We start from the raw sequence: 24195 nt of genomic DNA, 5'->3' as shown, positions 1-24195 counted from the left end.
CATTCGTTTTCAAGGTCATTTTTACGTCACTAGGGACTTGAAGAGTGCTTCCTAGTGTCATTTTAGACAGAAGTAGCGGTAGCGCGTGCTACTTTGGTCCGAGTAGCGGGTAGCGCACTTTTTTTAAAATTGGTAGCGGGTACCGGCAGTGCGCGCTATTTTGGTCCAAGTAGCGATAGCGAGTAGCGCGCTACTTTAAAAGTAGCTGGTGCCCACCTCTGTACATAAACGAGTGAAGAAAAAAAGCTTCAAATACCAACAGAGTGTAGAAATTCTGGCTTGCAGAAGCCAGTGATCTAACATAGCTTACAGGTGCGGTACTTTTGGAGGTCAACTTCAAACAACTTCTTGGCTGCCATGGCCGCTGAGAACTTAGAAGCCTGTTTTAGACATTCGTACTGGGTCGCCTGCAGCCTAGAACAAAAGCATGTTATATAATATATATATAGTTTACCCCAGCCCGCTACTTCATCTACAGCCTTTATTTCACTTAGCCTATTGTACGTTTCAGTCACAAAAAGTTATGGTAATTTTTGATTTAACATAATTTATTTTTAGTGTTAAATATGTCATATATGCAAACAATTTGAATTCTATTTGAATAAGGACCTTCTGATGATTCTCATTTAGGTGAAACACGCTGTCAAGGGTTTAGATAGTAATAACTATATTATATATATTTGATTTAATTCACTCTGCTTTGCTTTTTGCTTGGCATTGAGCACTTTTTGTAGTATTAATAGTTTTCATTGTTTCATGCAAACAATTTTGTTTATTGTCAACACAGGATAATAGTGAACAAATTGATCAAAACCAACATATTGTGATACACTGGTGTGTCAGGATTACTTTTCAAAATGTCTCAACATTCGGAACCAAAACTTTGCTCAACATATTCTCATAATGGAAGCGCAGCAGGTAAGTTGTTTCAAACCTATCAACTGTTCATGACTAGTTAAATTCATTGGTTGTGTTGGCAAAAGCTTTGGTAGAGAGTTTGCTTTGTTGTACCACAGAACAAAGCAACTTCAATGGGTTTAACATTTTTTATTGCACAAATACAACATAATTAAAATGAACAGAAACATTTTCAACGCGTACTTGTGTCCTAATCAAGAATTGCTTTGAATATGCAATATACATATAATATTACTGCAGACAGTGCACACCGTTTCGACCTTCCGGTCTTGTCAGTGCAGTGTTTACACTGGAATGGCCATGAAGGTATATACCTCCATGTGACATTTTCCTTACGGTACATAAGAATTAAAAGATAAATCTGACTGTGCACTTTAATTGCAACGACACTCTTGCTAAAAAATCTTTAAAACAAAGAAAGTGGTTATCAAAAAGCATTGTTTGTAGCAGATGTTGCCACAGTTAAGATTAAGGTTAGGGCTGTGATTGGGTTTCTTTTCCTGCCCAAACTTCTAAATTTTCCAAGTCACAAGTTTTTCTCTTCCTTCGCTTTTCACTTTTCTCAAATATTGGGCATTATTCTACATCTGGCAACACTTTTATGAGAAAATTGACCACAACATTAAAAAAAACTAATTGGCTATTTCTACCCACTTGTTGCCATGGTTCCAATCAGTTGTTGCCAGATTTAGGATTAAAGTTAGGAAGGGTAAGGTATTTAAGGTAAAGGTTAGAGTTAGGAATAAGGTTAGGGTTTTGATCTGCCCAGGACTAAAAAAAAATTCCAAAATAGCCTACTAGTGTTTGTTTTTAACAGCTTTAAACTTTTCTCAAATAAAGGCAGATTTCCTTATCTAGCATATCTTATATATTATATACATATGTGTTAATGTTCTTAAGTTTGGGTCTTTTGTTTAAATGTTTGGGTGGCAGCTGACTTTGGTGACCTTTTGGTCTTTCGCTGCCATCCTTGTTGTGCGAATTATTTGTGTTTATTGTGTTTTTGCTTTTTGTGTCTTTCTTTTTCGCCAACAAAACAAAAAATAAACTGAACTGAACTGGCAACGCTATTGAAGCTAAAAAACAGAGCTGAGAAATAATCAATATGTTCAGATTCACTTGGAATATTTTTATATTATATGTAATTGTGATACACACTTGTTTTGCTTGTGCATTTTTGTGTCAACTATCGTATATAAAATATTCCTTTTCTTTATCTTTGTAATTAGATCGGACCAACAGGGCCAGGAGGGGCAGTGAAATGGAACACCCCCTTTTCATGCTTTCTCACCAAGCCAGGCACGGTGGCGGAGGAACGGCTGTTGTTCGCAGAAAATTGTTTGAAGGAAGGCGCTTGGCTAGAGATGGACTTGTATCTACGACTTTGAGGGATCAACGATCTCAAGATTTGGAACTAGGAGACATTGGTGGGCCTTCAAGAACTATGAGTGGACCTGATATTTTTCTATCTGCTGTATCAATGTCAAGTCAGATATTGAATGAATTGAGTTATAAGGATTTATACACCTTGAAAGAATTAAGCTTGCCTATGTCAAAAAAGAAAGAGTTGAGGTATGTAATATGCAACTATTTTAGCTATGTTGATGTTTTTCATACTTGGTAATAACAATAGTTTTCATATAGCTTTTTGTCACTTATCATATGAATTTTTTTAAACTTTTTGATTTTCAAATGGTATATTAATTTCTGTACAGTATTTAACTATGGTAGTGAAATTTAGGGGGTATTCCCACAGCCTTGTTATGGCTAACTCATTTGAGCAAGCATCAGTCTTCGCAAACACAGACCAACAACCAGAAACATTGCTCTGTCAATGTTGATGAATGTGTCTTGTTTGTAAACATTGCTTTTTTCTCCAAACTTAATGCTTTGATTAAAATTGAGTGTGAAACATTTTAGAAATCATGTTGCTTTTTAAACAAATACTTCATGATGTGTGTATATATATATAAATCAAATATAGTTATTACTATCTGAAGCCTTTACAAATTGTTTCACCTAACGGATCATCAGAATTTATTTTAATTATTAATTATATTTTAATATTTGATTTAATTTGCTCTGCTTTGCTTTTTTGCTTAGCATTGAGCACTTTTTTGTAGTATTAATCGTTTTCATTGTTTTATATATATATATATATATATATATATTTAATTTCTATTTACTAAAACACAAGTCTTATCTTATGAGTTTTTCTTTAGTCTGTGTTACCAAAAGGTATATTATTTTGCTTGACAATGTAGTTTAAAAAAGTTAAAAAATGTATATTAGGATAATGTGACATACAACATCTCTACTAAAGCTTTGTCAAATTCTATTTATCTCACTATGGAATTAAATGCTTTCAATATATTTAGAGACTGAAAACAGTACAAAAGTCACCTACCCAGACAACAAAATCCCCCACTTTTACATAGATTCCTTCATTCATCTTCCGCATACATTGAATCAATGTATAAATGACGGATTTGCTGTCTGGGTAATCTATTCCATTGACCGATATGATTATGAGATTCATTCTGCGATGAAGACAAAAGGGAATTAGCATTGCAGGATTCTGATACGTACTCAAAATCATTTTATTTCTATCTGAATTCTTTTGCTTAATTTGCAAAGTACCGAAGTGGTTTCTTTTTGCAGCGTCAGATGTTGTAGAATGTTGGGGACGTGTCTTCTTTCTTTAAGGTGTCTTCTTACTGTATTCGGCTAACGGTACTGTATTCCTTGAATTGTGCATGGCGCATGCTGTACACTACAGGTTGCGTTAGCATTTTCTTCTCAATGACGTCATAAATGGTGTTATTTAGATTGGTTTAGTTTTTAATAGACGTCTTAATTAAGGATTTTTCGGCATCTGCTGGTGGTAGCCCTCTAATAGTTCTGAGATGTTTTTGCAGACAACATTAAGGATATAATGTTTATCTTTTCAAGTATTACCGATTTATTATTTTTGCATATTATCAGGATCTCTTTGATGATCCCAGTAAGAGCAAAACAGGCTGTATATTGGTTATTAGAAAATAGTAACTGAAATTTGATCTAACAATGAATACGTGTTTTCTAGTTCCTCCAGCTCCAAGTATACAGTAAATCAGTAATATTAAATGTTTTCATTGTTTTATTTAAACAATGTCTGATCGTCATTAATTAAAGCTATTAACGTACTTCCCCGACGTCATTCACAGCCGCTGAGCTGGGTGTCGGGAGATCAGCCCGCTCCCCTGCGGCTGAATGAATTACTTTCGAACAACAAGGAGCTCCTTCAAAATTCGACATTTGATTGCCATTCAAGATGCTCTCAATGTTAGTCCTGGGTGTAACATTGGAAACGTGCCTTTAAACTTGTAATTTTTTTGAGAACTTGCCGTTTATGTTTGCACCTTGTGTTTCGCATTCGTTTTCCATGACCTCTTGATTAGCCGCTGTTAAATATTTCCTGACAGCATCGGGACATTCCAATTCCAACTCTAGCTTCAATAATAAGTTTAATCGTTTTAGTGTTATGTTTGTGTTGTTGGTTTATGTTGAAGTCTGAGTACATGTTGAGATTTAAATAAAGCTACCTGTTTGCGTAAGACAGTTCGTCAGAGATAGTCAGACATCAAGGATTTCGTGTAACAGTAGCTACACTAGGAAGGAGCATAAATGGCTAAACAAACAGCAATTATCAGAACGGAGATTTGCTTATATAAGCCATGATAAAATAGAATATTTGCCTACATTTTTTCGTAGACTCACTTCTTCGCATTGATTACCAATTGCTGCCGTTTTCGTCACGTTTTTGCTGTGAGTTTCGGTTGTAAATATGCAACAAATTTCAGAAGAATCTCAATTGTTTAGTTAAGGAACATTTTTAAGACTCTTGAAAAACTCAATCGAACAATTTTCACAGCAACCGTGAAAGATTGTATTAATGTGGCATTTACAAGCAATGGATTTGTATATACATGAAAACGGAAACTACTTTCACGTTGGCTTAGGTGTTCGGAGGGCCCGACGTTTTTCAAACAACTTGTATCATAAGTAGTATTAAAATCTAAACACTAAGACCTCTAAACTTTTCAAACTTGATTGAAACGACACGAATAGAAACGAACCAGTGTAACTGAACAGCCCAAATTACAACGGTATGGTGGAACTCAATCGAATTCTGGAGATTGTTTTTGCCTAAATGGTACACGTTAATACTAGGTAGAAGTTTTTCAAAAAAGTTGTAGGCTCCAGATGCACGTTAAACGAAAGGTGGTGTTTGTAAAAAATCGTAAGCTATGGCTTCAATTTGTAATCTTTAATCGATTGACAATATAGGCCTACCCCACTAAATTGGATTGTTGGCAATGTCATAGTTCGTTTTGAAGCCCACTAAATTGCTGATAACCAGATTGTGACATTCAAGGTGAAAGTCTAAAATGTCAACATCCACGACACTAGTTTGTATTTTCAGAGCAAAGATTTTTGACGACCATGGCAAACTTGGAAACACTTCGGAATGGTCTCCAAGCTCTGGTCTGGTACGTATTCGTGGTACGGCGCCTATTCATTAACTAATTTACACTGTCAAGATTTAAAATTTTAAACTACTTATCCGAAACGTTTGAACAGATCACAAGACACGAGTGATAAAATTCGATTTAAGATATCTCTCACAAGTACATGACTTTTTATCAATTGCTTTCACAAATCTAAGTCCTCCCCTCTTGTTGTTTCTCTGATTTTCAGTAAGAAATGGATTATTTCATCTCCAAAACTTCTTTTTCGTCTTTTTTTACATCTTCTCCTTTCACCATACCTTCAACGATACTTTGATCCAGCTGGGTTGCCCATCATCTTGGAATGTGTCTCTGTCCGTTTATTATGTAACCACTTTTTCACAATTACATGCTTACAACAGCTTGCAAAGTTTGGCTGTATCAGAGAAATGTTGCAATGCCGTTTATTAAACTTTTTTTTTTCTTTTTTTATCACAGAGTCTGCTTTAAATTATGCCGATCTTACCCTCCGGCAATATTTCATAAATTGGAAGTAACTTCTTTCATCCAAAGAACCTTCTAAACTGCGTGTAAGGAAAGAATTAATGCCGCGAAGCCAAACAGAACTATCAAGGCACGATTCATAAACCTAGTTTACCGTTTGCTTTGGTCATTTCATTCTGACCTTTTTTGCAACCCATATGATATTTCTTTGGTGGTGGGATGGTGTAGCAGACTGGCTTTTCAATAATGCCAACCTCGTTCGACTCCCGGCTTCAGCTAGTTATTAAAAAAATACCGCTCACCTCTATCCAGGTATAATAAATTGGGTGGGCGTAGTTGCTGAAGATGACTCTTCATTTACTTCTGCAAGGAAATTACAACTCTAGGTTGGAAGCTGTATGAGAAGCTTAAGTTTAAAGTGTGTAAAAAGACAGGAAAGATATAAACTGGTGCTTCTAAATGTGCACTACCACCCCATTTCTGCTCGAAATAAACACCGAAAGTAAGGTTTTGCTTGTTGGTTTTGATATGTTCATTGTTCAGACATGGCGACGATTCAAAGAAAACTTTCGTGACACACACAACCAATTTCAGCTGTGGGGGTCGTCCATGCGTGAAATTGAAGGTTTGGCATCTATTTGTCATTGTAACAGTTATACAACAGCTACATTGAGTAACATTGCGTGTAACTGTTGTTTCATAACCGCTTTGCATTTAAAGTTTGTGTATGATTCTCTGTATGTGTTGTGTAATATGCACAATTCTGCGCTATGGGAATTTTCTAATGTTACAAAATTAATGTTCATTGTTAACAAAACAAACGAGAATATTTTTTATTATATGTCAATTTTTAGATATCAAAAAAAATTATATCAAAAATTTATTATATATCAAAAAACAACGTTTCTTCGTTGTTTATTTTATCTGCATTTTTGTCATGTTTCATTTTATTTTTGCAAAACGGCTCTCAACCACCAGTAGCCTGAGGTTTCTAGACAGTGTGAGTGCATTTTTCATGGTACCGTACTCACACTTTTGTATGAAGCTTCACTTCAACAATCGGAAACTTCACTCTGCCAATCTCGGAAAGCGGCCCTTTGTCAAGAGCTTCTACAAGTATGCGAAACTACAAGGAATAACCTATCAAGGCTTGTCAGTGTGAGGATAAAGATTCAAAAACCAAGCAAGCTAAATTCTTGAGAATGAAGTGCAAATTTAAACATAATTTTGCAAAGCAAAATTAATGGATTTCTGAGTGTAAGCGAACAAGACATTCAACCAACCGTCCACTCCTAATGTGATTACCATGTAACTGTTAGGCTACGTAACTAGGCCAAGTTTTCCCTGTAGCTGTTAAGCTACCTTTGTTATCAAGTGAGTTTTGACACTGAGCCAATATTTGGCTTTATCTCGGCTGAGATCAGCGGTGAGAGGCAACCATGCATCATTGGTTGAAATATTTGTAACTTTTGTACATCATTTGTGTTTTTTTTTTGCATGCAAAGTTGAACATTCTTTCCATTTAAAGAATCCTGTTTATTCATAAATTGTTTCTCACAATTGTTAGCTGCACTCTGCTCTTAACACAGCAATAGAAAATAATTTTTCAAAGTGGATAGCACAACTAGGCCCAGTTCTGTAGGATCTACCTTGGCCATCCTAGACTAGTGGTTTTACCTGTATATAAATGTGTAGTCATCGAGCATATGTAGTTACGGAATATATCAAATATAGTTAATTAGTTAGTAGTTTCTGAAACTTCTACAGCCTGTTTCTTCCTAAAAGGGAGATCATCAGAAGGAGTTATTCAAATACAATTCTCGTTATGGAATATGTATACTGTATAATCTACCATTATTGGTTTTCGCCGAAAAATTTTTGATTCATTCTCACCGAGTAATAAAATTTGATAGTTTATCTTAAATTTGCAACAACACGCTTCATATTCTGAAGGTTATTTTGAAGAATTGTGTTGTTTCTTATTGAAAGCGTTTCTTGCACAGTGCATTATTATGTGGACTCGTCTAGCCAAGATGATTGAATCTTTATCCTCGGACTGAAAAAGCTTCTTGCAGAGCTTAATCCTGGCAGTTTCGCATACTTGTAGAAGCTTTGAATCACTGATGCAGGCCGGTCACCGAGGTTGTCACAGTGAAGTTTCCGATTGTTGAAGTGTTTTTGACAGGGAATTATTCCATCCGCTATGTATAATATCAGTAATGTGCTCGGTTGATTTACAGTATTCTCTGCAATGGCCCCGAGCATAGGCTGTTAATAAACAGCCTATGTCTCAACGGTCCAACCATTGTTAATAGCACACTCCTTTCAAATAAATAACTTAGAGCTAAATTTTAAAAAGATGTTTTTTTCACATCAACAATTGCAGCGTGTTTTATCTAACGACTCGATGACGTCACAGGGCGCTTTGGACACGGCATTGGTTCATACTTCTCGTTCCTACGATGGCTGTTTCTCGTCAACTTGCTGACATTCTTGCTTCCGCTCGTCTTCATTGTTGTACCAACTGTCGTCTTTGAAATTCTGGGCAATTCAACTTTCATCACGAACAGCGACACCCTGGTGAATGGTGCGCAGGATTTTGTGATGTTTTACAATTTTTGTGTGACTAAAATTACGTCATTGCTTGAATGTTTATTCAATGATTATGTTGATTAATTATTATGATTATGGTTTTATTGCGAATATTAAGTTTATTACATGGATTAATTTGCTTATCGTATGGTTTAAACTAAAAATAATTTTGAAAACTTCACCCTTGCAGTTTCACGTAGTTGTGGAACCTTGAACCACTGACGCAAGCCATATCAGCAAGATTAACAAAGCAAAGTTTCCGGTTGTTGTTCAAGAGTTTCTTGTGCATTTTCCATCCCCTGGACGCAGCTGAATGTTGTTTGTGGCATGTTGTTCATTTTGTACTGTTTCGTTGGATGATGAGAAGTTCTTAAAGTGCGTTGCTTAAGAACACATACCGAAAGTTGCGCCGTATCTGCTTGGTTTTGCCGTTTTTTTTCACGATAGCTCTACTTGAAAATATAAGGATCTCAAGATATTTGTTGCGCTGTGATTATTGTGTACTTTAATAAGTAGACGTTCATACGTTTCAGCACAAACAATTTGTAGTTTTTTTTTACTTCAGTCCATTGCAAGAGTAAGTTCAAATTACTGCAACAAAAGATTTTTTTTCGCTGTTTGTAGCATTTCTTTCTGGCTTGTACAAAAGTAGTTGTGGCGTACATACTTCAGTGCAAGTGTATGGCCTAACCAGCCACGAACTTAAAGCAAATTTAATAGAATTAAATTAACAAAAACGTTACATCTTCAAATAGCACCTATCTGAAAACGAATGGAGTGCAAGAGTGGATTTGTATTGCCAACTTTTGAATTCTTCTTCATCGTGTGTCACACGGCCGTAGCCCAGAGCATCACGCAAGCTCTTGCTCTATCGTTGAACTAGGCAGACATTTTCTGCGGTCAAATAACATAAGGCTAAAGCAGTTGACCGCATTGTATCCGGAAGTGCGCTCCAATAGGAGATACGACTTTTGTATAGTAAAATAGTTTTACGTTTAACATTGATCGAATTCGCTGTAACGATATTGTGCGTTACAGTGTCATCCGAATGCGCGTACAGCCCCTATGACCCACAATCCATCAACTCCTTCACACGATACTTGATTTGGTGGTTCACTGGACAGGTAGTTTGTTTGTAGGAACAAAATCAATCATTTTTACTTTAATTCAAGCTCTTAGTTTTACTCTGGACAAGTTTAATATCTCCAAGATGGAAAATCAGTTTTTTTACGTTGATTTAAGATTTGATAAAGCTTTGGTAGAGAGTTTGCTTTGTTAAACCATAGACAAGTAACTTTAATGGGTTTACCAATGTATTAAACACAAAAATCAGATTTTTAATTCCTGATGAGGACACAATTACGTGTCAAAAACGTTAGAGTTTATTTTATTATGTTATTTGTTTTTTTGCAATACAGGTACATTAGCCTATGTTAAACCCTGTAAAGCAACTTATATTTGTCTGTCTATGATTTACAATGTAAAAAAAAAACGATTTGGTACCTGGGTGTGTGTGTTTGTGACATAAAAGTTATTGGTTCAATTTTTCAGGATAATATCAGCCTGATGTCCCACTGCTACTTTTAGTCTTTTATCCTGAGCTCTCAATCTTTTATCCCGAACTTTTAGTATTTCAACCGGACGTTCTGTTTTTGTTCCGGTACTACCTCATCGGATCACCTATTGTTCCAGTTACACCTCAAGTTGAAGGTTGCTGTTCATAGCGACGTCAGCAGTTGGCAGATGCTTCTGCATGGCTCAGGTCACTTTTTACGAGCTTTCAAGTGGGTTATCGCTTAGCGCTCTTGAAATTTATTGTTTCAGGGTTTCATGGAAAACACGCTTTTGTTTTACGGTTACTATAGCAACGCACTGACGTCAGCACGACATTTCAACTTCCACTACAACATGCCGCTGGCATATTTGCTGGTCGCGTTTTTTTATTTACTTCTCAACTTAATTCTTTTGACGCGCAGGTGAGGACGACCTGCTATTGATTTTATCCACTACAGCTGCAGGTTAACTCTAAGAGCTGCAGGTTCACTGAAGTTCTTTAATTTTTGTATATTTATGTATAGTTCTATAAGCGAATTCATAAGTTTGCTAAATTGTGCAATAGATTGAGTTTCGAACGTTGGTTTGCTAAATTGATTTGTTTGTCTTTTATGTTACCAACGGTCACCTGACTATGCTACGAAGAAAATGACGTTCTTCTCGGCAAGCAAATCAGTCGTATCTTACATTGATTCAACGTTTGCAGTAAAATCAATGTAAATAGAAACTAACTGGATTTCTATACTTTTATCGTGTCCCAAGCGCATGCTCGTCACGCCAATCATTCGCCATCTTCTTTCGTGCATGCTATTAAGTGCCTTGCAAAGATACAGCCAGTTGCTGTTATTGGGTGTCGAACTGATGCCCTTTCGTTTCTGAGTCAGAAACTAAATCAGTCACTGATGGACCCAGGAAATCGCAACCTTCAAGTTGAATCGATGACGTCATAAATCGATAATTATTATCGACCTTGAAGTTTGACTGTTCAATCCACAATGTTACACTGTTGTTTCCAGGGCTGCCGAAGGTCTTAAGAGCTCCACATCCAATAGTGACCAGGCAACCGCTTATGTCAACAAGGTGTTCTGTGGGTGGGACTATTGCTTCACTGACAAACGGGCTGCTGATTGGAAACATGGACATTTAAAATACGAGATAATGGTAAGTGCTACCTTCTTCAACAGATTAATCATATTTGATCAGCTGTGGTCCCCCGTATAAACTCTCTCCATTTTGCTCTGTTTGTTTTTGCTAGTACTTCTGGCATATTTTTTATTCCGGTAATTTGCTTGATATTGTCAAAGCATTTCATTTTTTGTCGTCCCTTTGTTCGTTAACCTTGCACCATCCCAGTAAGTGCTATGCAAGCACAAAAACAGCTTCAGGATTTCTCTTTGTCGTCTGTGAGCCGAGCCAGTCTATCTTCATGTGAAAGAGTTCCGACACAAATTTTCTTTTGAAAACTTTAGCAGTTTGGCTTTTAACATTAAAAACATTTGAAAACTGTGGCGTCCATCAAGCTCTATCAGCTGTATCTATCAGCGCTGTATCTATCGCGGATTGCAATACATGTCAACGCTATTGTACATACCAGCGTTTATTTCTCTTATCTATTATTTTGCTTTTTGAATTTTTCGGGCCTTTTTTGCGTGTCTTCTAGTAAAGATTGGTGTTTTATGGTCTACCTATATACTCAATACTTTATCATCTTTAACACAAACCTTGTTTAATACACAGGAATTTATTTTCACACGAGTATTAAACCTTGTTTAATATTTCATTTATTTTTATTTTTTGATGATTTTGTTAATGATATTCTTCAATGCTTTTGTGTAGATTTAGGCTAAATCTAAACCCCCTTTTTTTCATTAGACTATAGACGATTTCTATTTATCGTTATAGACTATAGATCGTTGTCTGTAGACGTTGAACCAATGTTAAAAGGACATATTTGGTTAGCTACGAACCGTTGACAAAGTTATTTAATGTCTGGAGTTGTTTGAAATTTTCACGAAACCCTGATGTTGCGGTGGATACGTTATTTTGTGGAAAGTTACCGGGAAGATAAGAAAGAAGAATCTGTTCTAATATTGTAGCCTACTATTAACCAAGCAGTGATTAATTCACATTTGTTGAATCGTTTTGACGTCTCCCAACACAGTATCAATGTAAACGTAAGATTAATAAAAGATGCCTTGAGTGGTTTGGAGTATCCTGGCCAAAAGCAGCTTCAGCTGGAAACCATTGCTTAGTTTAAATCAAAGCTAATGTTGGATCAACGTCATAATAGAAAGTTATTGTGGCTGCGAGACCAATTCTTCACGACCACTCAAGTAAAAAAACACTTTTGTATTTGCATATGATTACAGGAGAACTTGAATAGCTAAGTCATGCGCTATTTAAGGTTTTATGCCAGAATAATACAGTATATATATCAATATTCTATTTGAATATGTGTTCCACCTGATGATTGCCAGTCCACCTAGCATGAAAGTTTAGGTAGCGCATGGCTTAGCCAGTTTAGTTTTTCTGTAATTGTATTAGCTCTGCTAGCTGCATTGAGCACTTCGTTTGCAATTACTATATGATTTATCCTTGGAATATATATTTGTATGTGTACGGCTACTTGCAATAAGAGCGATTCATCAAAAGGTGATAGATTTTGTTTGTTGTTGTTTCACCTTTGTTCTGATTGTGTTCTGTTCATTCCCTTGCAGCAATTTGGCAAATACGAGCTGGGCCTCCGAAATAGCTTTTCAAAGTGCCACAAATCCCACTTGGCTCCAAGAGAGACCACTTCGGGCTTCATACCGTCTATATCTTATTTTGTCTATTTGCTGCAACTTAACGTTGAAGTTTTGTGGCTAATTTTAATATCAACTGATTTAAATGTTGTGCTACCAACTTGACTGATTTTGCTTAAACATAACTCATAATAAATAAAATTGACGGCCTCTTTCACTTGTTATGCATACTTGACGTCATTCTTTTCAGAGTGATGATAATTACGTCATTTCATGACGACATTAGGAGAAACTTATTTTGATAATGATTGATAATAATAGCTAAAAGCGATGACAATGATATCATCTAAAGACGACATTTTATGACGTCATCTTTTGATTGCAGACCGCCATTGAAGAAGAACGCAATCAAGAGAAACACAAAAACAGAACGAAGAAGGAGAGGTTTATCTTGTACTCCCAAAGGATTATTGTAAACCTCATCGTTGTGGTCTTTCTTGTGGGTGCTTTGGTGGGCATCTTCTTTGCGGCTCAATATTCTCTTCAAAACACCTCAAAAAACAACAGCTTCTTTGTTGATTTGTTAGTCACTTATATGACGTCACTGTTCATAACCTTCTTAAACTTTATCGCTCCCTTGCTCTTTGAGGTCCTCGTCACTTTTGAGGAGTACACTCCGGAGGTCACCATCCGCATCACATTGATAAGGTAAGTCACTCAACAAGCTCTTCTTGCATAAGCAACACAAATAGACGAAAAGTTGATCATTTTAAACGATTAAAATTTCCTTTTGATTAACAGTTTTAATGAAAGTGTGATTACTCAGGAGACGTATTTCGTGAAATTGACTTCGTTAATGTAAGAATGGAGTAATCAAATTGATGATGTAATTACACAAAAAATTTGTTCCGTAATTCCTTCTCTATTTCATCAATTAATAAGTTGAACACTACCTTTCAGAGCGGTTTTGCTGAGACTGGTGTCAATCGTTTTCCTGTATGTTGCCGTTTATGTGCAAACCAACTGCGATACTAACAACGTTAACGTGTTTAACCCTATCTGTAACATCTGCATTGGAGTGGAGGTAAATACCCAGATGGCAAATCAACCGTATTTTACATTGCTTCAACGTCTGCAAACGTTTGGTTGAGCGTAGATTCGAGACATAAAGACAAATTATACTCATGTGACACATAACCATGATGATAATCTTGTGACCACATAATCATAACGATAATATTGTGACACATAATCATAATGATGATGTTGTGACACAAGGGATGCAAGGATATTATCGTGGGTGCATTGGTGATGCACTTTCATGGGATACGTGCTCCCGTGGTAAACAACACATAATATTTTTATTCAATTTCCTAAAAAAAAAATCCATAACCATGGAGCACTGGGGAACTGGTTGTAGTGGCTGTAAGAAAGCAAGGGTGGGATTTGCAATGTTTGTAATTCATTTTTTGCATGAGAGCTTACTAAGTAATAAAATGGAGATTACTTGGAAGAAGAAGAATAAAAAAACAACTTGGTTTGTTTTATTTTTTGGAAGGGATTAGAGGAAAGAAAAACGTAAAGTTGTGTGGGAGAGTAGAAGACTGTTACATCCGGTTCATCAAAGTTTTACCATCAACTATGATGCACTGACACGATTTTCTAGAGGTGTTACTCCAACTGTACACTTTCCTTTGACTTATGTTGCTCCTTATGACTGGTGTTGCTCCTTATGATGCATTAACAGTGGATCATATTCATCGATTAAGCAAATTTCATGCTAAAGTAACTTCTTTTACAGACAACTTTTTTGTACATCAACCGTAATCCGCTTTTTGGTACTGCCGATTACTGATCCACAGATTGATTTAACCAAATGTTTAGCCTAATCAGCCGCTTATAGAATCCGCTGTTGTGCATCCAACCCTTAGCGCTTGCAGAGGTCGAACTACTGTAAATCAATACCTTTAAATAAGTTGTGTTTACCAATTCAAACCAATGGATTGTATTAAAAGATCTTTGTTCTGCGTGCTTTGTCTGTTTGCGAAAACACGACGTTTCTTTATGCTTGCAGTGTTGGGAGACGCACCTGGGACAGGAGATGTACAAGCTGGCGCTACTTAACTTCTTCATCGTCCTCGGACTGACCTTCATAGTGGAATTCCCTAGAACGTGAGTTCCTCCTTGTTGATCATACTTCAACATAGCCCGATAGCTCAGCGGTTACGCGCCCGGCTCAAGATCACTCGGCACTGGTTCGACTCTCGGGGTGTGCGCTTGAGCAACGCATTTCATGACTGCTCTCCATTCAGCGGCACCTAGTGAATGGAATAATTCTCCGTCAACAACACTTCAGCAATCGGAAACTTCACTCTGTCAATCTCGGTAACCAGCCATGCGTCAAGAGCCTCTACAAGTATGCGAAACTACCAGGAATAAAACCTATCAAGGCTTTGTCAGTCCGAGGATAAAGATTCAAAACCAAACCAACCAAACCATTTTTTGCATTGGTGAAACGTCTACACACGTTTGATCAATGCGAAAAAGAGGCGATTTATTGACTGGGCTGCATCGTATAACCGTCGTGAAGGAGGTTTTTCGAAACTGACACTGTTCACTCCACATAGTAAGACCAGGGAATGTAGATCATAGGGATGCGAAACTACATCCGCTTTTTGTTTATCCGCAACACTATAAAGAAGGGTTACGTTTTGTTTTTTGTTTTTTTTTGCATAATAATGTTATATAAGAAGAGTGAGATTGGTTTTAAAGTGATTTAAGGTTTTTAGTGGAAAGCAAGCCACCAGCAAAGCGTACAAAAATGTCAGCTTTTTGGATATGCGGTAAGAAATCAGAATGAACAACAAGATTTATAAACGAATGGTTTTGCTTAGGCTGCTTTGTGACGTAATCGTTGGTTGTTGTGACGTTGCTTTGTGACGTAATCGTTGGTTGCCTCTACCGTTGTTGGTTGGTTATGAATGTTCTATATTTGTATGCTAGAGCGAAATCTATAATCAGCCTAAATGTCAGACATGACAATCTCTGTTGTAACTTGTATGTTGGGCTTCGTTGAATTGTTTGCTCTTGTTTTAGTTGACCGACTTCTTCAATCCCTTCATTTTGATTTGTAACATGAGTTTAAAGCGGATAAAATATCGCTTTTTTCCCAATAAAGCAAAACATTTTTTTTATTTACCAGAACACAAACAGAAATTTAAAGAGAAACATTTCACGTATTGCTTGGGAAAGCCTGTTTTTTTTATGACAAAAATTCATCACTGTTGTTTGAATCTCAGGTTGATCGTAACCCACTTAGAGTGCTACGGTTTTTCCGAGCGGTTGGGGCAACAAGAATTTTCAATCCCTGCCAATGTGCTTGACCTGGTCTATATACAGACCGTGGGTTGGTGAGTTACTTCATTCTGTGATTGGCTGATCTTCTTGGATCAATTCCAGCAGCAGTGCTATTTGATGTTTTGCTGTTCCTCGTTCAAAGCTTGAGCAGTTTTTCAAAGCGAATATTTTGTATCATCGCCGCACATTATTATTACTAGTTTTGAATGTTTTTTTTTACTTTTGTTTCAGGATTGGCTCTTTTTATGCCCCTTTGTTGCCAGTGATGGTCATTTTACAGTTTTTCATTTTCTTCTACTTAAAGAAACTGACACTTCTCTACAATTGCCGGCCTGGTTCGAAAGCCTACCAGGCTTGCAAGACAGGAACTTTCTACTATCTGATTCTACTGTTTGGATTCCTAGTTGCTGCTTTTCCAGTGGCCATTGGTGTGGGAATGTACGTATTTGAAAAGCTGAGCTTGGAATTCGTTCACGAAACATCTTCAGCTTTCCAAATGTCCTCGAAACTTATATTAAAAACTCGTAATGGTATGCGACTGTATGTAGGCTAAAGCGCTGTGTATTTCACATATTATGCATGTTTAATCGCACAGCCGAGCATATTGTTGAGGTTGGTTTACCAGTGGACTTACATTAAAATCATTTAGTATCGCTGTCAATCACAGCAAATCATTACCCTACATTTGAAGCTTAAAACTATGTTAAAGTTTTTCTAGGGGCTATTTCGCATGTTTGACTATGAGCGACTGTAGCCCAGCTTTACTTGAACTACAACTCAGATTCTTGAAGTCTTGCCACTGATATATCGTCATAATCTCACAAGGCTGCATGTATCAAACATATACAATATACATTGTTACGTAATACGTGTGGTATACGTATGGTATGGCATGGCTTGTTGTTTTGAGTTTCTTGTACGGGCGGCTACTTTGTTGGTCAATAAGGTTTATCAGAGACCCAGATTTTGTGTTGCCAGATGGCTGTGATAGAGTGTTATAGACCGAATGTTCTTTACTATACTTACGCATTACGCCATCAAAATATCTATAAGCTGCTTTTGTATTCTTATCTATGACCAGAATGGAGCCAAGCAAGGATTGCGGACCGTTCCGTCTTCTTCCCAGAATGTTTTACGTTATCACTGCCTCCATGGAAAAGCTTCCTATGTTGGCTCAACAGACATTCTGGTTTCTCGGCACTCCTGGCTTTTCTGTTTTTATAATTTTAATATTAAGGTGAGAATGAACTTTCTTCAATATCATCATAACCGCAGAGGTTCTGTACCTGAGTTTTACTATTGGAATTCTAAAAGTTTTTTTTTGTGTACTTTTACCTTAATGCTTGTTACAGCGTAAGACTGCTCGGAACAAAAACTGCTAGCCATGTTAATCTTCCTTGACATGTGTCCACTTTCCAACACCTAACCTCGAGGTTGAAAGAATGGGGAATAGCTTGTTAGGGAAAGAAAAAGCATTCGTATGACGAGAGTTGCTTGTTTTTGTTTTAAATTTAGATCTGTTTGTCGCTTTAAACTCTGATATGACTTACATCTTCTATTTTCCTTCAGCTTGATCCTCCATTATTATTTCACACTGGCTCTCGCTAATAGGGAGATGATCTCCGTGCTCAAAATCCAACTGACACTGGTAAGGCCAAGTTGACTGTCTTGTTGTTTTATGTAACTTGATACAAGAACGGGACATAAAATTTTTCTCTTTGTGCACAAAGTTGCATTTATCAGATGGCAAGAATATGTGTCAAAACCAAACAATAAATACTATTAATACTACAAAAAGTGCTCGATGCCAAGCAAAAAATCCAAGCAGAGAAAATTACATCAAATATAGTTATTGCTTTCTAAAACCTCCACACTACAGTTTCACCCTTAAAAGGGGGATTATCAAAAGGATCTTAAAAACATGCAAAAACAATACATCGGTAATGCCTGAAAAGATATTAAACATTATAACCTTAATTTAATCTGCAAAAAAAACCTCAGAATTACAATGGACTACTTCCATCCAATGCCACAAAAGCCCCGATTAAGACCCCCAAATGGAGACCAAATATTGTAGTGATAGTTTGGTAGCGATATCCATTCTCAATTTGAATTAAATTCAAAATTTCATTCTCAATTTGGATTTCCTTTTGAATAAAAATACTGATGAAGTCGCCTTTACGGTGACGACAGCTCTATGTATAAATCTTTCCAAACTTGAGTGTCTTTATTTAAGTTACTAATTTATTGTGGAATGTTTACTGACTACCCTGGAATTACTTCCTCTTTCAATATCCACTTTATTCACTGAAACGACCTTTGGGAGAGCAGCGGTTATCTCATCAGCGGTTAATGGTGAAGGGTTCATTTTCCTTGTTACACTTTCCAGTGTTGATTGTAGGCATATTTTTTACAATTTACAGGAATAAGGGATTATTCCTATGAAAAAGCGGTTATCTCATCAGCGGTTATCTTCTATCGAGCAACCCAAAACGTATTTACGTTTTTCCCATAATGAAAACCTTTTAATAATTTTTAACGTAACGTGATAAAAACGTTTAAAACCCAGTAGCTCTCAATGTTGTATATACACAACAAAGATTTTTGAGAAGTGCATGACTTTGGTAGAGTAAAATGAATATTTGTGAAGAAAATCATATAAAATAATACTCTCAATTTACCCTTTCTAGCCCAATGTTGTAAATTTAAACAAATTTTTTGACTGCTAAATATTCTGTGTTGGTTGGACTACACTTTAAAAAAATAAAAATTTCACTTTTATTTTTCGGTACTACTGGATTATGAAGATACTGTGAAGCATTTCACGTTGTTGTTGTTGTTGTTGCGTTATCAAGCGTAAAGTTAACATGTGTTGGTGATATTTCATACAACCACCTTATTCGCATTTTTGACTATTATCACTGATGCATTTTTCTTCTTCAGGAAGGAAAAGACAAACACTTTCTTCTATCCAGAGTCAACCAATGGAGCGCTAAGCTAAAAGCTGTTGGTGTCAGGTGAGACTTGGTGTGAAAAAGTTGCTGGAAATTTTTAAAAGAAAAAGACTCAATTTTGCTTTGACTCCGCCGCTATTCAATCAATATAACAATATTCTATTCTGAGTTTGCTCTTGACCTTTGCCTGGTATGAATCTTTAGATAGCGCACAACTTGTTAGATTTTGACTTTTATGTCAATGTCAACTCTTCTTGCTGCATCGAACACTTCAGTTATAACTGATGCATTGTGTCTTTGGAATAACAACTGCTTGCGCGATAACTGAGCAGCTTTTGTCATCAAAATAACATCTATTTAACGTAAAGAGAATGTTATTCTCTTATTTTTTGTCGTTTACTTATCCGGGGTTAACGTGCAACATTATCTACAGTACTCGGTATACCGTAGTATGCCAGTGAACGTGAAAACGTAGCAAAATTATATGGTTGTGAACAGACATGGATAGTAGTGCGGGTGGTAGCTTCGCTGGCAAGGTACATGTTTAGCTGACACGGCCAACGAAATACAATGATGTGTGTACTGTGTGTTTGTACGATCAGTTTGAACAACATCGGTGTTAGAAGTAAGATTGGCATAAGCCTAACCTCAAAGGAGCATATTAGAAATGGCATAACAGTATACATACATACATACATACATACACACACACACACACACACACACACACACACACACACACACACACACACACACACACACACACACATACATAGCCTGCAGACACTAAGAAAATGCCAAAACAAAGAAGCGAAAAGTGATTCATTGAGCAAACTGAACAAACTCACCTTTGAACAGACAATTGTATGCTTGCGGCTCATCTTTCTTGCTCTCTGTATTTTAAAATAAGAGTTCGCACCTTGTCTTTCTACCACATTATGTGATCTGTTCAACAACTTTTGATGCAGTTACATTTGATTCTCGTAGAACTCATATCGTTGAGTTTGAGAAGTACTGTGAGTCAGAAGTTAGTCAGAAGTACTGTGCAGTTTTTGTTTTTTCTGTTTATAGATTCAGTAAGCCATTGTATTTTATTCAGATGTATTTAAATTGTATGTTATTCCCGAAGAGGACATCTTGCGTTGTCAAAACGTTCGATACTTAATTTGTTGCGTAGTTTTGTCTTTCTGTGAATGTAATAAACTTGAATATGTTCAACTTGATCACATTGCTTGGCTTCGTATGCCTATGGTTCAACAAGACAAACTCTCCACCGAAGCTCTTTCAAACTAAACAAACTAAGCCAACGTTTTGACACAAAAGGTGCCACGGACCGTTTCTGGTCCGTGGACCGGCTGTTAAGAACAACTGGTTTAGATAAGTTATTGATCAACTGTTAACACTGGTTGCAATCTGCCTTGCATAGCTTAACATAGCTTTTTGTTGCAGTGCCCCAAAATTAGGAAAAAAGGACGAGGTGAAACAGAGATTCCTTGCTGGAGGAAAAACAGACCCAGACTTTGAATCATTAGAAAGTGAATACCACCTTGCACCCCAAGAATCGGACAAAAATTACGTCCGAGAAAAGTGATGTCATTTCGACAATTTCTGTTAAACTTAGTGTGTTTTTTGAACACCGCTACTTGATTGCTAAAATAACATAGGCAACCCGTCTGCAGACATTGAATCAATGTAAAAAACGGCTGATTTCTTATCTGAGGGACGGTTATTGCTGGCCTTTACAGCCTCGGCATCTCGATTGTTACACACATAAATTGCTTTTTAATATTTTTCTTCCTGAATTCAGTTGCAATAAAACAGACTTCAATCTGATTCGAAGTCGTTTTCTTATTCAGTTCCTTTTTAAATATGTTGAATCTTATTGTTGTTTTGTTTCTTTTATGAAAAGTCCACTTAAATCTAGCCCCACTGACGTAACATAATATGCTTTCGACGTTCATGCGTGACTGCCCATTGTAAAGTAACGTTGGAACAAACTACCAATGTAGGTAGGCTACTTGTTTACTTGAAGTTTTTGGCAAAATAAATTTATAGCCTACATTTTTCAACACTGCGTCGTGTTGCTTTTCATGTGGTTTGGAAAGCGGTAATTATATAATTCAAGTTTCAATTCATCTCCGAAAGAATGTATCTTTGTTTTGCCATATTTGATTCACCAAGTGTTATATTTTAAAAACTGCTTGTATGCACTTTCACATGGTGTCTAGGCCTATGTATTTTCTCTGTGACATCATTTACTTACGTGCCTTGAATGCCAATTCTGTCGGTGCAAATTTTTTATTAACCTAAGTTACATAAGCGTATCACTTACGTTAAAACGTCTGTTGCGTAACGTAACATTGCGTAACATTACACTAGTAGGCTACTAAAGTGTAAACTAACACTAGATTTTTTGTCCAAAGGTCAACATTTATCTTCACACTTGCCACAAAACATCTTTTATTTCTTTTGTGTGCAATACTTTGGTTAAGGATGCTTGTAGTTTCTGAACATAGGTCGGTAACAAATTCTTTAGGCTGTTTTCCAGTTTAATGCCATGTAGGCTAACATACACTGCCAGCAAAAAGATATGAATTTAAACCACATTATTTAAATTCAGCCTACCATTTGTAGCGTACCACAGCCAAGGGTTTGACGTTATTCTTTCCACAAACAATTGGAAAAAGCATTGAAAAATTAAGCATAAAAAGTATGAATTGTTGTAAAATTTGTTTGCATCGACTGATTGTTTGTGTTTCATATCCTATTGTAATATAATAACTAGGGCCATTTTTATTTTGACCTAAAAAAAATGTTTTGACTTTATTTTGACCTAACGAAATTGCTTGTTTGTAGATGCCACAGTTCTTCCTTGAATTGATACCAGTTAGCCTACTCAAACATAATATCTTGTCGATTTCAAACCCAAACGTGTTCAATAAAAGGGGCTTGTTCAGTAAAAGTTTGCCTTGATTGCGATGCTTGTTGTTGCTCCAAACCAGCTTGATGGCGTTTACTTTTCCTGTGGTTTTCAACAAAATACATTTTCTCGCACTTCACTATAAACTCGCAAAAATTGCACCTTAAATCACCCCCGGGAGTTGCATTAAATTCACCAGGAAAATCTCGACAAATCTGTCTAACTTTTGCTGAATACGATTTAGCTTGCTTAGGCATTTTTGTATTACAGAATGTCAGTTGGCTATTCCTAAAATCCAAACTGTTGATCTTCGAAAAAAACACGTTTGTGAAGAGGGATTGTTTTATAAGAATTATTTAAATACGTAACAATGAATAAACAATGGACAATTTGCGATAAAAGTTACTGCTGATCCAAGTGGGCATTGTGATATATTTCCTGCTTTTATGGTTTAATTATGTCGCAGTTCTTGATTTACAATGATTCTACGAGGATTTTGACAAAAATTACTCTCAAGAAACACAGGAAGTTTGTCAAAAGCCATAATTTGACAAATTTTGACTTTATGAAAATTTTGACTTTATGTTGACCTATAAACTTCTTAGAAATAGTCCCCTAGGTGCTGAAAACAACTTTCTTCTTTGATTCGTGGACAGACGAGATCCTTAAAAATTTTTGACTTTATTGACTTTTGCGGGCCCTAATAATAACGTATTTTGTGACGTCACGTTAGCATTTCTGTTGTCTCAACTTTAAACTATACTGTCAATGTATTTTATAATCTATATTGCTTTTTGTCACGTAGCCTAGTTGCGATTGCATAGCAGTTTGTCGTTTATTTTAGTTTGAATGTTGTTCATAGCCAATTAATTTTCTGCTTTTTAAAAAAGTGCAGCTGTTGTTAAGAAATAAAATTTTATTGAATTATTTTTGCTAAGTTGCAGCCTAATGTTATGTCATTTTAAAGCAGTCCACTTCTAAATTGATATTACAGTTTCTTGACATCCGTAAAAGTTTACCTTGCAAACGGAGATGACGTTGCCTGGTGTTTGGGATGACTAGACTAGACCAATGTCGGGATTGTCAGTATTTGCAGGATGTTTTCAAGTAAAATTAGTATTTATTCGATTCCAAATAATAGGAAATGAAAGAATTCAACCATACCTACCCCAACTCATAATTAACTCACCATTGCGGCCACATTTTTTTGGATAGTTTGCGCTTGAGGCTACGCCGTAAAGTTTTCGCGGTTTTTTAGCGCATAGCGTCAACGCATACTTGTTAATGTATTATTTTCGCTACAACACGCCAATACCTTCCAGCTCCAGCGCTGCAGTTGAATAAATGTTTTCAATGGGCAAACACATATTGGAAACCAAAACACAGCAAAATGTCAGATAAACACTTTCAGATGCTTGTGTTTCTTCGTGGAAATTCAAAATAAAACTTGTTCGTTGCGAGTGGTTTATACCGTGTAAATGTTTGGCACCTAGCAAACAAAACTAGTTTACGCTAGTGTATGCGCTAAAACGCTGACGCCGCCAACATTTTTTACAAGTTGCGTTGACGCATACGGCGTATGGTTTTTGGAACGTTTACGCTGGCGGCGTCAATATTTTTTGTATGCGTGTACATCACTGCCCAACTCACCATTAAGTGCTAATAATTTCCGTAATTGGGAAGCAAAACTAGCCCAGTTTTACAGGCAAAACTCGTAGATCTGGCAGTTGTTGAAAATTGTCGGCAATTTTCAAATATTTTCAAGGGTTGTCGAACCATACTTTTAACCCTAACCCCTAGCCTAGTCATAACCCAAACCGTAATCAAAGAAACTTGGAACTGGTAACCTGGGAAATGCCTTACAGTCGATACAAGGAACCGATGTAGCCTAGCCTGGGCTATTTGGCCACGTCCCACGTGTCTTTCAAAAGCAGAGAAAACAGTACTTTTTTTTGCAGAAGGAAACGACTGCCGCCCCCTATCTCCAGCGACGATGTAGGCTAGATAAGTTTTTTTTTTTATTCAGAATTAAACTTTAATATTTGAAGACTAATTTGGACACTGGACAGGTCATTAGAATCGGAGGTATAATCCTGTATTTAAATTTTTTTAGAAAAGTCTATCTGGTAATTTATATTTACAAACTTTTCGCATAGGCTACC

At 36.5% G+C, this 24195-nt stretch overlaps 1 protein-coding gene across 1 annotated transcript; it reads left to right on the top strand.

The window, feature by feature from the left end:
* The first annotated feature begins 789 nt into the window (after window positions 1-789).
* Window positions 790-22926, top strand: LOC145774374 (transmembrane channel-like protein 7). Its single transcript, XM_082585612.1, has 17 exons — window positions 790-918; window positions 2148-2490; window positions 5384-5450; window positions 6456-6537; window positions 8332-8499; window positions 9543-9628; window positions 10329-10480; window positions 11075-11219; window positions 13188-13510; window positions 13763-13886; window positions 14877-14974; window positions 16102-16212; window positions 16391-16597; window positions 17241-17396; window positions 17729-17807; window positions 19103-19176; window positions 20563-22926. Exons 1-17 carry the CDS (start codon window positions 858-860, stop codon window positions 20702-20704), a joined length of 2418 nt encoding a protein of 805 aa, XP_082441738.1. The 5' UTR covers window positions 790-857; the 3' UTR covers window positions 20705-22926.
* Window positions 22927-24195: the final 1269 nt, after the last annotated feature.

Source organism: Aplidium turbinatum, chromosome 1, assembly GCF_918807975.1.
Source record: "Aplidium turbinatum chromosome 1, kaAplTurb1.1, whole genome shotgun sequence".
NCBI classification, from domain to species: Eukaryota; Metazoa; Chordata; class Ascidiacea; order Aplousobranchia; family Polyclinidae; genus Aplidium; species Aplidium turbinatum.
The sequence above is the reverse complement of the archived record's forward strand: the minus strand, read 5'-3'. Positions and strand labels throughout refer to the sequence as shown.